Genomic DNA, 17527 nt, shown 5'->3' with positions numbered 1-17527 from the left:
GGTAAGTCCTAGAATGCACCTGATGGCTTTCATCTGCCATTTAAAAACATATTTTGAGCCCACATAATTACATCATAGTATTCCGTAACTCGGATCAGACTGCACCAAATTAACGTGTCTTGCGTATCAGAACTTTTTTTACGAAAATTATATTACTGTACTTTCTAAACTAGCCGCTCAACATGTATAAAACACTGGATATGTCCCATCATAAACATTTGCGAAATACCAAGAACGAACGGCAAAGCAAGACGAACTAATCACACTACAATGTTTATAACAATGGAAAATCTCTTACCAGCCATAGTGGTATATTAAAGATGCACGTTTCACAAAATTCTCAGTATTCAGATCTAGATTAAAACTAACAATTTTGAGCCAAACAGGTTTTCTTTTCTATCTTTTTATGGCTATGTGTAAATAAATGGTGCGCCTGCAGAGATATTAACATAACGTGCAGTTTTGTTTCCTCTGGTAAAACGAACTTTCACTGCCTTTAAGTAATACACTGAAATCAAACCAGCAAAAAGCTCAAATGCTGTTCGACGGAAGTTTTTGAAGCTTTAGGTCTCATAAAACTAAGGGCTGGCCCAAGCAAGAGTACTATCAAGTACTTTAATTACGCACAGAAATAACGAATATCCATTGCGTTAGCTGTTTTGTGAGCTGCTATTTTGAAGATTTACTTTTTTAGATTGGCTGTAAATTGCTTTTCGTAAATACTTGATTTTTTTGGGAAGTAAACTGCATCATAAATCTGAAACCAGACAACATTTTTACAAAACACCAAATATTTTTACATCTCGGTAGCAGACAGTCTCGAAAATTACTTTAGCGATCATATTCGCAGTAATTCGTGCCATTGTTTTGTCATCTTAAGCTATATTAAAAATGGGTGCTACCCAGTCATAAAAGTCACGCCACCCATCTCTTTTTTGCAACCTGACATAAGCTTCCGATTTCATGGCTAACATTTCATAAAATTTCCTTAGGTCACTTCTGTTCATCGTTTGAACGCCCGCTTTTAATTGAATTAGATGCTGTTCCAATGTTGGTATCATGGTAAATGCTGCTGATTTTGACTGCAAGTGAGAATAGGCTGTTTAAATTTCGTCTGCTGTTGATTCAGAGATTTGCGCCATGGATTTTCATTGCATGTATAATAAATTTAAGCGACTCGTGTGGTTTGATACTTGCATTGTGCGAAAGTAATGTATTCCAGACGCGGCGTTTCCAAATTGCGCAGTACTATACCAGACATTTAATCTTGCGCAAAAATATTATACAAACGAATTAAATTTGTTATTTAGTGTTTACGTAACTTGCATACGTCAGTTGATGAAATTAAATGAACTATTTGGTTAGCAAAGTTTCACAACAGCAAGATGGAATACCAGATCAGGGCCTCTTATGCAAATTCTTAAACGCTATTACCTGCAACATGTATGTGAGTTAAAAGTGGGAACGGACGACTTAATTTACAGCGTTAATGTCATGTGAATTGAACATTTTATGATGATGGGTAATGTAAATTTTGCGCAAGTCGTTCGTTAGGAGGAAAAGTACAGTCTCTTCTCCAGCAGTATTGTGTCCTCAGCTGAATCCTTAATAACTGGATGTAGAACTGTGTAAGTATCGTAATACAGTTTAGTCCCATTCAATATTTGTATCAGTGATTTAGTATATTAAAATTGGTGCTAAAGCTCGAAAAGGTGCATGCATCTATGCATGGTATTAGGGCAAATGTTTAATCGCATACTTCAGTTCACACCGCTCAGGAGCGGCGTTTATTTTAGATAAAGGGCTGGAATTTTTTTTGTTTTTTTACATATTATTACTCTTCAGAATATGACAGCGATCTGAACTGTGTTTTCCCAAACAGGAAACATTCTTCAAAGGATGAATAAATTGTGTCCCTCAGGCAGATGTACCACAGAATTACGGTATGTTTCCTCCATACTGATATCTCTCGGAACTGACTGAATGACAGATACTTATAAATTAACAGCAGCTCTCGTCTATAATGAAATAGGAGAGATGAAAGATGTCATTTCTAAGACTAGAAGGTTTTAAAGTTCAAATAATTTCGTATCATTGGATTCTGCAGCTGTTATGAAGTCATATGTCAAACTTTTATTTGAAAATGTCTCTTAGACAAATTATCTAAGAATTGAAAATTTCTGGTACCTACATAGCAAGTGGCAGTGTTCATTATATGCTGCATGCTAAAAAGTAAGGTATTGTAAATTGGACTCAGTTTTTACAGATATCAATACCAATGTAATCAAATAAGTACTAAGTGACCAACAGAAGATAAACAGCAGATATTCTATATAACTCATGAAGTAGTGGGTTTACTATTTATTTATTATTGTACAAACTATGTTACTGATAGAAATATGTTTGTAATAACTCATTTTTGAATCATCTTGCACTGTCATCACGGTAGAAGTAATCTTTTGAGAAAAGCTTGCTTTTACAGTCACGATCTGATGGGAATGGTGGTCAGTGACAGTTTCAGAAGAAGTGAGTGTAAGAACTGAGGTTTATCTCGTAGTTGGTACTTTAGCTGCTGCTCAGGGCAGCAGAAAATTATCTGCTTAAAATGTCTTGCTGTTTAGTCAGTTCTTGTTTAATATTGACGTGAGTACATTGATGATCAGATAACAAAACTTATGTGCAAGGCAGAAGAATGTGATCTGAGCTCCTCCTTCATTCACTATGTTCCAGGGATTTCATCATCCTTGAGAACGTTCAAGACTGTGAAATGAGCCAGTTTTACAGTAAGAAAGGAAAACCATTAAATTGCTGTAATCACTGTATGCTTTTTGTTGTTGTGATTTTCAGTCTGTTTGATGCAGCTGCCTGCTATAGTCTGTCCTATGCAAGCCTCTTCATCTTTGCATAGTTACTGGAACATACACCCATTTGAATCTACATACTGTATTCAAGCCTTTGTTTCCTCCTATGATTTTAAACCCATGCAGCAAAAGTTACCTATTGGACCCCCCTTGCATATTTTCAATATAGTGCATACATAAGCATTAGGCTTTACTACCAGCTTTTTTTCTGCTTTCACATTCATTAACTTCACCAACTCACAATCAAATTTTGACGTTTCAACCTAATATAGACCGCGGACTGTGGTACAGATCAGTTTGTCACTGCAACCAAGATGTCAGGGGAGACCAGTACACAATTTTACCCACCCACGCACTTCTTTCCAATGCCAAACTGATAATTTCTTGATGTCTCTGAATGCGTCCTATCTGCTGACCCCTTCTGTTCATCAAGTTGTACCATGAATTTCTTCTTTCACTGTTCAATTCAGTACACACTCATTAGTTATTTGATCTACACATCTAATCTTCAACATTCTTTTGTAGCACTACATTTCAAAAGATCATATTATCTTGTTGTCTGAATTGTTTATTGAGCACATTTCATTTCCATGCAAAGGTACACTCCAGGCAAATACCTTTAAAAACGACATTGAAACGTTTAAATTATACACATTGTTCATGTGTAGATAATATTTTGAATTGGAACTCTTGTCTGGAAATGTACCTTTTCTGTGCTACAATCATTTGGAAACATGTTGGTAACATGACTACTTTTACAAGTAATTGATTAGGTGTTACCCAGTACATCACTTGTTTTACAGCTCCACTCATTAATGTCTAAAGAAATTGCTCATATACTCATTGACAGGTGTTCTTCAATGTGATGCAGTATGGCCTCTCTCAATTCAGATGTGCGGCATCTCCTTGGAGCGCGCCTGCTGATGGTGAAGGTACCCTTTCTCAAAGTTGATGCATAATTGTGGCAAAAAGGGTACATGATAGAGTCAGACGTTGTGGAGAACGGTTTTGACAGAGGCGATAATCTGCTCTTACATCACTGTGAGCTTCACCGTTCAGAATGATCATGTCGGTGTATTCTGCAATGTGTACTCTAACACTCGTAATCACATGACTGAGGCTTGAACCAGGTCACAGAGGTAGGATGGATGCCAAATGACATTGGCCAACCCTACGCAGCTGACCCCCACCATGACTACCCTGTTGCATACCTAGCTAGCAAAAGTGTTTTCAGACGGCTGTAGGACAGAAAAGGTAAGTTTCCAAACCTAGGTTCCTGTTCAGAATGTCGTGTACTTACTTTCCTCTACAGGTCCTAGAAGTTGTGAATTTCCGAACACACTTTGTATGTATGGTGTCCACCTAACTCTGCAATACAACATATTTGCAAAATGGAACAAAATGTGAAAAATGCAATTGGCGAGTGGTGCATGTATGTCAGGGGCTTGCTCATTGGTACAGAAATGCACAGTCCATAAAAGTAGACAAATATCAGGTGTCTTTTTCTTCAGGTAACTGTCAGCAATATTATATGTTTCGGGAAATTCCTTACACTTGGTCACATTAGCATAATTTATTAATTTGCTGCCAATTTTAGTCAACAACTATCATCTGACACAAAAAAATTGGTTACTTCGGGTCATTTTTCAATTGTATTATATCATACAATCCCATTAAGTGTCAGCTTCAGGAATAATAATACAGAACAATAATTTTCGCACATCAGCAACCTTCTTCATTCACACTATTTCTACATGTACATCTGCACCCATACTCTGCAAACCACCGTGTGTGTGCATGAGAAAGGTTGCTGATGTTTGAAAATTGTTGTTCTTTTGTATTATTACTCATGAAATTGACAATTAATGTGATTGTACCATGTGTTTCTACATTATTGACATGTGACTTGGCAATAGCTAATTTTTTATGTCAGATGATGATTGCTTATTCAAATTGGTAGCAAATTAATAAATTGTTCTAATGCAGCCAAGTTGTATGGTTCTACAGTATTGACATGTGACTTGCAGTAGTCAATTTTCCATGCCAGATGCTGGCCGTTTACTGAAACTGGTAGCAAATTAATAAATTGTTCTAATGAAGCAAGAATCATAGAGTTTCGTAAACAAATATCACTTTCAACACAAAGTTACGTATATTTAAATGACACATGTTTGTGTTTTTCCCCCTATCGAAATGAAAACAGGAGGTACAGTTAGTGATGGCAGACTCTGTTTCACTGTTGTATAATTCATTCCTTCTGAAATACTTACACTTTAAAGGCTGACAACAGCTCCACAGTTTGTGCCATGATGCTGCGATGCAGGCTGCTTGCACTGTCCTGCCCATTGTGTGAGCCCATGAGATTCGTATATCCCTGGCCAATTGTATTTTTCACATTTTGCTTCATTTCAGAAATATAAAGTTGCGGTGTTAGGTGGGACACCCTGTGTGTGTGTGTGTGTGTGTGTGTGTGTGAGAGAGAGAGAGAGAGAGAGAGAGAGAGAGAGAGAGAGAGAGAGAGAGAGTCAGTAAGTAAGTAAGTAAGTAAGTAAGTTTCTTATTTATTTATTTTATTTTTTTGTTTTGGCCATCGTTCATCCCTTAGTCTCCTCACCTACCCACACGATTTTGAACATCATTTTTTCCACTTCTTCACTGATGAATATGGGAGTTTTCATTTGCTTCCTGATTTCTTTATTTCGGATCTTCTCTCTCCTTGAAACTATGTAGCTTCATCTCAGAAAATCCATTTGCACAGCCTCAAATCTTCTTTTGAGTTGTTTTGTTGTTCCCCAGGAATCTGCTCCATATAAATACTTTCAAGCAATGGAAAATCCAGGATGGAATGTTACAATATTAGAGAAGGAAAGTTGCCACTCACCATGTATTGGAGATGCTGAGTCGTGATAGGCACAGCAAAAAGATTCACACAATTGTAGCTTTTGGCCATTAAGGCCTTTGTCAGCAACGGACACAGATACACACACGCACATGAAACTTGCACACACGTCTGCAGTCTCTGACAACTGAAATCACACTGCCTCCCTCTCTTGTACATCGCTTCCTTCTCCTTCTCTGTGTCCATTCCCCCACCCCCCCTCTTCTCCCTCTCCCATCTGTTCCCTCTTTCCCCCTCTCTCTCTGACTTTAAGTTTGTTTATTGTTATTGCAAACAAAACCTTGATTGAAATGAGTGGGTAAATCATTGGGTTCATTGGTGTGCAGGATATGAGAGAGACCTATTCTTTTCAATGAGCCATAAATACAGAGTTCCTCCATTTTGTTAAAACTAATGCCAAGGAAGAAAACAAAACAGCAAATTGCTGTGTATACAAGTTTTGTTTAAAATTGTATACAAGGAGAGAGAGAATATATACGAGAGAAACAGTTTGTGTAATTGTTTGAATGCCCCTCTGTCATAGCTAAAGCTGACTGCAAGAAAGAAAAACCACATTTTTACAGCTGCACATTTATTTTCCCTCTCTTGCAGTCTATTTGAACAGAAAACCTGTACATTATTATTTAAAAAATATACAGCCTGTGCCCATCTGAATGTTTATTAGTGTACGGTGTAAAAATTTGAAGTAAATCAGGCAAGAGCTTTTCAAGGTTTCTGCTAATAACACGTCCCCTTAAAATATATATAAGCTCCCTGGACAAAAAAATTAGTCACCACTTCAGAAAGTATTACAAGCTTCATTTAATGAAGTATAATTCTACCCGTGGGTTTGATAACTCCCTGGGTCAGTTAGGAAGTAAGTTCCCAAGGTTGTGGAGTTATGTCGATCCAGGTAAAGCCATTCGATGAGGATTTGATCGTGCAATTCCGACAAATTGTGTAGATGCTGATGTTGGTGTTTTACTTGTTGTTCCAATGTCTCCCACAGACTTTCTATAGGGTTCAAGTCGGGTGATTTTGCAGGCCAGTTGATAAGCAATAGGGTGGGGGGAGTGTTCAGAAAACTACGAACTATGCTGTTGTCATCTTTATGTGCCTGTTTTTTGGTCACATGTATTATGTTACTGCTTTTTGACACAGCGAACAGTCTGCCATGAAACACCAACAAATTCAGCAAATTCACACAATGGATGGCCACGGGCGTGGCCAAACACGATTGCTTGCCACTCTGTAACATCCTTACATTTACCAACGGTTATATAGAATATTCATTTGAAACATAAATGTCTCACTGATCGCTACTGCCTTATGCCCACATAGAGGCAGTGCTCATGGTGTTGAATGTGTGACTTTACTATTGTGCCATCTGTAAACAATCAACAATTCATCTGTACATGCACACTGGGGTGAGTAATTTTTCGTCCTGTGGGCTTATATACATGGTGTCCCATTTATCTTGTTCACCCAAAATAACTTTTTTCTGATGCGTTAAATGAAATATTGTTTCAATAATATTTCTTTAACATCATTGGGTTCAGTTGGGTTGTTCTTGCTGAGGGTATTCGTTCTATGTATCCCCCAGACAACCGAGCAAGGTGGCACAGTGGTTAGCACACTGGACTCGCATTCGGGAGGACGACGGTTCAAAACCGCATCCGGCCATCTTGATTTAGGTTTTCCGTGATTTCCCTAAATCACTTGAGGCTAATGCCAGGATTGTTCCTTTGTAAGGGAACCTGTGACCTCGCTGTTTGGTCTCTTCCCCAAAATCACCCCTGTCCTCCAGATGTAGGAGGTACGAGTTAGAGGCTAAATTTTTTGAGTTGAACCATGTACGTTTTATTAAAAAATACATTCACCCTCTCCAAGAGCTATTCAGAAATGTACCGCACTGTACCATTTTATTATCCACGAAACTAGTAGCTACAGAAATTATAAATAGTACATAACTTCTCTAATTTAAATATCACTTCAGTGCATTTAGTCAACTAAATCATTAACCTCTTCAAGGTGCATTTGAACATTTTACGAACTACCAATAGACATTGAATGCAACAGTACTGCACTGTACAGTAATTGGATCTTGTTATTGTACAGTACTGTATTACAGTATTTATGACAGTGCAGAAGTAACAAGGCCTGTTGTAGTAACTTTTACTGTGGTACTACCAATACATGAAAAACAGAGCATTTACGTCAAATGCTCAAATAAGTGACCATTGGCGATCATGCATTGGGTCACTCTGTGGATGAAGGACTCCGCACATCATTCTGCTACTTCCTATGTGATGGTTGTACAAGCATCAGTAATGCATTGCTGCATGTACTCTGGTATTGTTGGAACATTTTGGTACACAGAACCCTTGACTGCTTCCTACAGAAAAATATCTAGCGATGTAAGGTCCGGAGATTGGGCAGGCCAACTAACTGATCCACCTACCAGGGTATTTATGGTCCGGAATTCATTGTGCTCGTAAGGCATTATGTGCAGGGCATCCATAATGCTGATACCACATGACCATCCTCTGATTTAAAAATACTTTGTGTAAGAGAACATGAAGATTGTGTCTTAAATTGGACTATTGTCGGTCATTTTGGTTGCCATTTACAAAGAAAGGCTCGATAATGGTATCTGCAATAATTCTGCAGTAAACATTAACACAGATGTTAATGCTCTACCTGTCTGAGCCATTGTGTATTATTGAGGGACTAAAAATGCATATTTATCTTATTGACAATTGCTTTAATGGATAATGACACCTCGTTGGTAAAAAGAATATCTGAAAAGAAATTAGGATGAGTCAGGTCTTGATGCTCTGCTAACTGACAAAATTGAACCCTATTGTTGAAGTCATTTCCATGAAGTTCTTGGTTTAAATGAAGGATGGAAATTATGACATTGCAGAATTTTATCTGTACTTGTTTTCGGGATACCAACTCCTTGTTAAATTCCGTTGTGTGCTGACTTGGGGATTCACAGCTACGGCAGCAAGCACAGCGACCTCAGCAGCTTCTTCTCTTCTCTTCTACAACAGTTTCTAGGTCTTGCATTTCAACTTACCGTTTCATGTAGATGAGAAATGAGATGACCAAACATCCTGCGAGAATGTGGTGGCTTGTCAAGGGATCATCTGCTGTATAGTAGTTGTGCCTGAACACAATTTTGCCCACCTGCAGTAAATACCACACAGGTGTTTACAGTAGAGTGCAAGATAGGCATAATAAAATAATAATCATAAAAACATAACATAATAATTATAAAAATGCAAGTTACTAAATTATTTCTTGTCCACATACTTTCTACATAGATGAGCAGTATTTCAACCTTTCTGTCATTCTTGTTCACCACACACACACACACACACACACACACACACACACACACACACACACACACACACACACAAAAATTGTATTCACAGTCTGCACTGCGACTATGCAGTTAGTGAGTTACTGTGATGCATGACTACACTAGGATGCAGTGTATTTGTATGCTAAAGCAACAACAGATGAGATGCGCAGATGGTAGAGGAGTACCTATGTTTATACCAGTTGGAAATCATAAACAAAAACCCAAGCCTTTACTACAGCTCCACATTGTGTACACAATGTGTACAAACAAGGCAGTAAAAAGCCCAGTTTCTTGACAACCTGTGTACTCTGTACCATTTGAACATCTATGATTTGTTGACAAAAATGGTACATTGTGACACATTTTTGAATAGCTCTTGGAGATGGTAAGTGTGTTTCTGAATAAAGTGTATATGGTTCCACTTAGCAAGAACTACCCAATGATGTTAAAGAACACTGGCTGAAACAATTTTTCATATAACACATCAGAAATAAGTTATTTTGGGTGAGCAAGATAAATAGGTCACCATTTTGCCACAAAGTATCATATTGCGAAATGTTGTTGTTGTTGTGTGAGTCTATCAAGGAATAAATGATGTAACAAGTGTGTTTAAACAAGAACGTCTGTATAATCTGCTTTCGTGTGCTCTTGTTACTTCCGTGTCTTATTTATACCGCAGCTGCTGATCGGTACAAGAAAAGTGCATATGTGGGTTGCCAGTACTGACAGAGAAACAAGTAAACATTCCCCCCTCTCACAACTCTTCTAGATACATGGGCTTTGTTATTACTGAAAAAAAGACTACGTTCAGAATAGTATTGATTATTATACAAAAACCTTTAGAGATCTGCCAGAGAGGGAATTTTAACTTTCAATAATACTTTGTGGGATTAATATTTATTCCAGTGATCACTGATGAAATATACGGGAGAAAGAGGCTGTCAGTAAGGAAATCCAGATGTTTAAAGAAACATTGACATAATGTGGGAGATCCCAGGAAATACGGGAGAGGTGGCCAACTTGCTGCATACCTAAGTTCCGGTGAATAGCGTTTCAACAACATACGAGGGTTGAAACTGTAATAGTGGCAACTATTTATTTACAGGTCGCACAAAATAGATACGTGTTTCAAAGTTTTACTGACCTTCAGTGTAGTCACCAGCATTGTGTATAACCCGTTAACAGTGATGTGGAAGTCGTAGGATACTCTTAGCAGTGCCAGTTGTGTTGACAGTTCAAGTGGTGCAGCCTATTACCTGATGAATTTGTAGGAGTTCTGAAGCGAATGCTGTGAAGTGTTTCCTTCAGTTTAGAAATCGAGTTGAACTCACGAAGGCTTAAGTCAGTGGAGTGCAGTAGGTGGTGTAGCACTTAGCAGCGCCATCAATGAAACAAATCAGTAACAGGTTGCACTGTACATGCTTGAGCATTGTCGTGCAAAATGATGGTCAGGTCCTGCAAAAGGTGTCATCACTTCTGTCTCTATGCTGTTCATTTTTGGAACACAACCTACAACCAGCTTAGAGACAGAAGCGATGACACTTTCTGCAGGACCTGACCATCATTTTGCAGGAAAATGCTCGAGCACGTACAGTGCAAGCTGTTACTAATTTGTCTGACTGATGGGGCTGCTAAGTGCTATACCACATACTGCCCTCCCCTGACTTAAGCCCTCGTGAGTTCAACTCGATTTCTAAGCTAAAGGAAACACTTCACGGCATTCGCTTCAGAACTCCTACAAATTCGTCAGGCAATAGACCGCACCGCTCGAACTGTCATCACAACTGGCTCTGCTAGGAGTATCCTACGACTTCCACATCACTGGCAATGGGTTGTACACAACACTGGTAACTACTTTGAAGGTCAGTAAAACTTTGAAACACGTATCTATTTTGTACGAGCTGTAAATAAATTGTTGCCACTATTAATGATCCAGTCCTCGTATTTATCTATTGTGGCTTGCCAATACTGTGGTCTCCCAGGCCCTGGCTTGAACCAGTTGGATTGTTGACAAACACTGGGAAGGCACTGTTGACAGTTGCCAGTGTATTCAGAATATGCCTGGAATGTTTGAACGTGTACAGACATCCATGAGGAGACATGCTGAAGACTGCCTTCACATGAATGGTAGCTGTATGAGACACATGTTGTGATGTAATGTAATTGGATAGATAAAAAACCTACTCACCAAGTGGCAGCAGGAGAACACACATAAAAAAGTTTTATGTATGCAAGCTTTTGGATCCAGGACTCCATCTTCTGGCAGAAAGGTTGTAGGGGAGGGAAGAGGGGTGAAGGAAGAGGTTTAGGAAAAGGGGTAGAGTTTGGAAAAGTCACCCAGAAGCAGATTTCCCAGGCCATCACATCCAATCCTGGTACTGCTGATCCCCCCAATAAACAACTTTGGAGCACACTACTTGTCACGCAGTATCATTCTGGTCTTGAATGTATTAATCAGCTACTTCGACAAGGCCACGACTTCCTAAAATCGTGCCCTGAAATAAGATCTATTCTGCCTGAAAATTTGCCCACCTCACTTAGAATAGCTTTTCATTGCTCTCCCGATCTCCACAATATCCTTCTCAGACCCCATGCTCCTTCTGCACCCATCTCCTTACCCTGTGGCTCCTGCTACTGTGACCATCCCCACTGCAATACTTGCCCAGCGCACCCTCTATCACTACCTATACTAGCCGTGAAACTGGGAGAACATGTATTATCAAAAGTCGAGCCACATGTGAAACGACATGTCCTATACCAGCTGTTATGTAAACAGTGTTCGGCCTTTTACATCGACATGACTACCGCCAAGTTATCAGTCAGGATGAATGGGCGTAGGCTAAGACTGTATGCTAGCAACAGAAACTATCCTGTTGCAGAGCATGCCCTACAACACGACAATCGTGACCACAGTGCCTGTTTCACCACACGTGCCATCTGGATTCTTCTCCCAGACACCTGTTTCTCGGAACACCACAGGTGCTACAACATGTTCTTCATTCTCACCACCCACCAGGCCTTAAATTAATTTCTTCAGTCCTAGCATTTCTTCACTATAAGTGTTCCCTTATTACTACCTTTTAGTTTTCTACATCTTTTGTTATCTGACTTGCCTTTTTTTCGCTGTCCCCCTCCCTCCACTGTCTCGTACAATGAACATAATGTTTCACTCTTATTAACTCGCGCATGATGTTTTAGCAGTAATCTCTGTCTCACATATTACCCTACCTTCCATCTTTAAGATCTTAGGTTTTTAAACCTCGTTCGGTGCAGCCCCAACAATGCCTTTCCTTCTCATACCATCCAGTAAATCTCCTCTGATCCGGGGTTCTAGATGACTTTTCTGAACTCTGTCCCTTTGCTAAACCCCTCCATGTCTTTTCCTTCCCTATCAACCCTTCTGCCAGGAGGAAGAGCCTCTGGCTCCGAAAGCTTGCATACATAAAACCTTTTGTTATATGTATGGTCTCCTGCCACCGCTTCATGAGAGTAGATTTCGTATCTATCCAATTACATTAAGAGCTGGAATCCAAAATTTTCGGGACTGATGTTGCGTCCTGGAAAGTAGGAGTAGTAGATCATTGCACCATTAGATGGTGAGAGCTGCATATCTGATGAGTAGAGATGGGTCGAACTCGTTCACACTGGACTCGCATTCGGGAGGACGACGGTTCAATCCCGCGTCCGGCCATCCTGATTTAGGTTTTCCGTGATTTCCCTAAATCGCTCCAGGCAAATGCCGGGATGGTTCCTTTCAAAGGGCACGGCCGACTTCCTTCCCCGTCCTTCCCTAATCCGATGAGACCGATGACCTCGCTGTCTGGTCTCCTTCCCCAAAACAACCAACCAATCGAACTTGTTCATTCCCGTGAACTACTTGATTCATATAACTCTTTGCCGTGAAGCGTTCAAATGAAGTAGTTCTTTCTTGAAGTACGGAAGCGTGGCGAAGTTGCCCAGTTCGCCGCTCAGCCGCGGCTACGCTCGCTTCGCCTCGCTCGTACAATAAAGCTTCGTAATACTTCATAATTTTACCAACAGATGGGCGAACTATGCAGTAGCGTGCACACAACGTTTTACGCTCTTACAGCGTCTGAATTAAATAGAGCATGGTCGAAGGGGACAAAGGAAAGATAACAGAGAACCCTGTCACATATAAAGAAGGTATTACATTTAATCTTGCTCGCCATTTTCTCATGAAGTGCCCAAAAAAGTCTCTATCTGCCAAATGAAACATTATTTGTTATATTCATGGACTGAAAACTAGGGCTACCAACGAAATGCAGTCCAATTTTATGTTCCTTTTAAAATTTAATCCAAAATAGAATGAGTATGTTTAGCACTGTTACAAAGTCTATATACCTACGTTAAGTAATTATTCAGAAGTTTTCTCATAGATTTTATTTTTGTTGAGAATAATAACCCTCCAGATTCAAAACGTAAACTGTCACCTGTAGTCATTGGTACGATTTCAAGTAAAATCCCTCTTTCAGTGTTATTAACAAACCTTTTATTTTCATGTTGGCTGTGCATCCTCACACAGCCAGCTTCTTCGTTTGTATCTTTAATATTCATTTGTTTGCAAGTGCTGCCAACTGTAGGCTACCCGTAGACATGAACTGCACAAGTAGTCACGGGTAATGTCAGCGCTGCCTTCCCCTCGCCCCCTCACCTCCCCAACCCCTCCTAAACCTATCGTTCCCCACAAACACCGCGCGATTCGTCGACAGGCAGTAGAGGGAGGGTTGAAGTGAAGGGAGAACGAGTTACGTAGCGCTGATGTAGTGGGAGAGGGAAAGAGAGTGAGTGAACTAGAAAAAAGTGTGGAGTGTGCTATCTGTAGAGAGTTTGAAGTTCCACTTCATTGAAATTGAGTGGTTAGTTCACACTTCACTTCACTGGAGTGAAGGGTTCATTTGAACGACTCATTCACGAGCTCCCCATCACTGCTGTTGAGTCAGTGTGTGCAGTGTCATTCAGCTGGGAGGACGTGTTGCGTGTCCACAGTGATTTCCGTAATACTCTGGTGTGTGGTGTGTGGTGATTTTACGATGAATCCGTGCACAGAACAGTGCGTGTGTATCAAATTCTGTGCGAATCTCGGAAAAAGTGCTACGGAGACAGCAAGTGTTTGGGGGGACAGAGCACGAGCCGTACGCGTGTGTTTGAGTGGCATGCTCGGTTCAGGACCGGCCGTACAGATATCGAAGATGATGCTCACACTGGAAGGGCCGTTAGCAACACAGTGCCAGACATTGTTGCCAAACTTCAACAATCGGTTTGTGTGGATTGACGTTGAACCATTCGATACCTTGTGGATGAAGTGGGTATTGGTTACGGGACGTGTCAACGAATGTTAACTGATGAATTGGGCGTGCATCATGTCACCGCAAAATTGGTGCCGAGGATCTCGGCTGCCGATCAGAAGGAACAGTGTGTCGAAGTGTGCACGGACCTTCGTCTGACCGCATCTCACGATCCAATCTTCTTGTCACGGGTTATCACCGGCAAGGAGAGCTGGGTTTATGGTCGTGACAGAGACAAAGCAACAAACGTCGTAGTGGAAGAGCACGGGCTCTCAGAGACCCAAAAAAGCGAGACAGGTGAAGAGCAAAGTGAAGAGCACGATCATCGTTTTCTTTGCTATCGAGTGAATTGTGCACAAAGAATTTGGCCCACCCAACCAAACAGTGAATTGCGCGTACTACTGTGACTTTTGCGACAGCTCCGTGAAAACGTGCGCCAACGACGGCGCGAACTTTGGCATCGAGGGAACTGGCTGCTGCATCGTGGCAACGCGCCCTGTCACACGTCCTTGCTCACCGGGACCTTTTTGGCAAAAAACAGCATAGAAGTTGTACCCCACCCACCGTACTCACCAGATTTGGCACCTTCCGACTTCACGCTATTCCCAAAACTGAAACTCTAGTTGGAAAGGCCATCGGTTCGACACTCTAGAGAGGATTCGAGAAGCATCGCTGGTGGTGATAAACACCCTCAAAGAACAGGACTTCCAGATAACGTTTGACCAGTGGCAGAAGTGCTGGGACCAGTGTGTACGTGCGGATGAGCACTACTTCGAGTGTGAAGTAAGGTTTTCAACAGATGGCAGCACCAGTCCCGAAAATTTTGGACCTCATTTATTCTAAAAAATTGATTATTTACGTGTCGTAATGCGTTTGTCCTCAAATGCGTATCTACAGTTTGGTTCATGTGGGTGATGCATAACACGACAGTCTCTGCTTCTCAGGTATTCCTTTTCTGAGATATGTGTTTTTCTTTGAAACAAATGGACCCATCAAACTTTGAACTGTTCCTGTCTCACTTCTGGTGTGGAATAAGTCTAGGTTTAGTCTTCTCATCTATGCAATGGAAGTAAGTAAAAATCATTTGCCTCTGTCTTGTAATGCTTCTCTTTCAGACTAGCTAATCTGTTCCAAATTGGTTTGTTGCATCAGACTACTACTACTACTGTCAGTTTAGGCTGCACTCTAAAGCTTAAAGAGAAAGGCTTTTATCTTATGCAACCAACTATTGGTATATCTTATTCATTATTAATAACAGGTTGGCATTCCATGGCCATAGCACCTCTCTGGGCTGCAAGTTCTGAGGTCAGATGGCTCCCCCTTCAGTAAGTGGTGCCACCCCATTCGTCATTCTGCCCAGCTGATATGGTGCACCCATGAAATCCACGACATCTGCACATAACAGCATACCATTTCCAACACAGTCGGCTGTTCTTGCCTTAATTCTAAAATATAATGACAACTTTAACTTCATGATCACCTTTCCACATCTAGGATGATATAGGTGTGATCTATCATTTTCCCTGAAATGATATCACACCTCAGTTCATTTAACTTTTAAAATCAGGAACTGAAATTATAGTGTACATTTAGATCACACGGTATGTCATTTCTGCTAGCTTTGTTCTAGTCTGTTTCGTCCAACACAATTTGTCTTTGTCCAGATGTATTGTCAAATATTAATAATAAACCAACACATACACTCCTGGAAATTGAAATAAGAACACCGTGAATTCATTGTCCCAGGAAGGGGAAACTTTATTGACACATTCCTGGGGTCAGATACATCACATGATCACACTGACAGAACCACAGGCACATAGACACAGGCAACAGAGCATGCACAATGTCGGCACTAGTACAGTGTATATCCACCTTTCGCAGCAATGCAGGCTGCTATTCTCCCATGATCGTAGAGATGCTGGATGTAGTCCTGTGGAACGGCTTGCCATGCCATTTCCACCTGGCGCCTCAGTTGGACCAGCGTTCGTGCTGGACGTGCAGACCGCGTGAGACGACGCTTCATCCAGTCCCAAACATGCTCAATGGGGGACAGATCCGGAGATCTTGCTGGCCAGGGTAGTTGACTTACACCTTCTAGAGCACGTTGGGTGGCACGGGATATATGCGGACGTGCATTGTCCTGTTGGAACAGCAAGTTCCCTTGCCGGTCTAGGAATGGTAGAACGATGGGTTCGATGACGGTTTGGATGTACCGTGCACTATTCAGTGTCCCCTCGACGATCACCAGTGGTGTACGGCCAGTGTAGGAGATCGCTCCCCACACCATGATGCCGGGTGTTGGCCCTGTGTGCCTCGGTCGTATGCAGTCCTGATTGTGGCGCTCACCTGCACGGCGCCAAACACGCATACGACCATCATTGGCACCGAGGCAGAAGCGACTCTCATCGCTGAAGACGACACGTCTCCATTCGTCCCTCCATTCACGCCTGTCGCGACACCACTGGAGGCGGGCTGCACGATGTTGGGGCGTGAGCGGAAGACGGCCTAACGGTGTGCGGGACCGTAGCCGAGCTTCATGGAGACGGTTGCGAATGGTCCTTGCCGATACCCCAGGAGCAACAGTGTCCCTAATTTGCTGGGAAGTGGCGGTGCGGTCCCCTACGGCACTGCGTAGGATCCTACGGTCTTGGCGTGCATCCGTGCGTCGCTGCGGTCCGGTCCCAGGTCGACGGGCACGTGCATCTTCCGCCGACCATTGGCGACAACATCGATGTACTGTGGAGACCTCACGCCCCACGTGTTGAGCAATTCGGCGGTACGTCCACCCGGCCTCCCGCATGCCCACTATACGCCCTCGCTCAAAGTCCGTCAACTGCACATACGGTTCACGTCCACGCTGTCGCGGCATGCTACCAGTGTTAAAGACTGCGATGGAGCTCCGTATGCCACGGCAAACTGGCTGACACTGACGGCGGCGGTGCACAAATGCTGCGCAGCTAGCGCCATTCGACGGCCAACACCGCGGTTCCTGGTGTGTCCGCTGTGCCGTGCGTGTGATCATTGCTTGTACAGCCCTCTCGCAGTGTCCGGAGCAAGTATGGTGGGTCTGACACACCGGTGTCAATGTGTTCTTTTTTCCATTTCC

The 17527-nt window shown here is 41.7% G+C and overlaps 1 protein-coding gene across 1 annotated transcript in view; it reads left to right on the top strand.

The window, feature by feature from the left end:
• Positions 1–1068: 1068 nt before the first annotated feature.
• The window catches only part of LOC126212731 (F-box/LRR-repeat protein 14-like), a 92515-nt gene continuing 76056 nt past the window's right edge, over positions 1069–17527 (top strand). The window contains exons 1-2 of the mRNA XM_049940142.1: positions 1069–1628; positions 1883–1943. Of these exons, the coding sequence (XP_049796099.1) occupies positions 1900–1943 (44 nt within the window). The 5' untranslated portion in view covers positions 1069–1628; positions 1883–1899. The remainder of the gene's footprint in view (positions 1629–1882; positions 1944–17527) is intronic.

This window comes from Schistocerca nitens, chromosome 11 (genome assembly GCF_023898315.1).
Source record: "Schistocerca nitens isolate TAMUIC-IGC-003100 chromosome 11, iqSchNite1.1, whole genome shotgun sequence".
Classification (NCBI taxonomy): Eukaryota; Metazoa; Arthropoda; class Insecta; order Orthoptera; family Acrididae; genus Schistocerca; species Schistocerca nitens.
The sequence above is the reverse complement of the archived record's forward strand: the minus strand, read 5'-3'. Positions and strand labels throughout refer to the sequence as shown.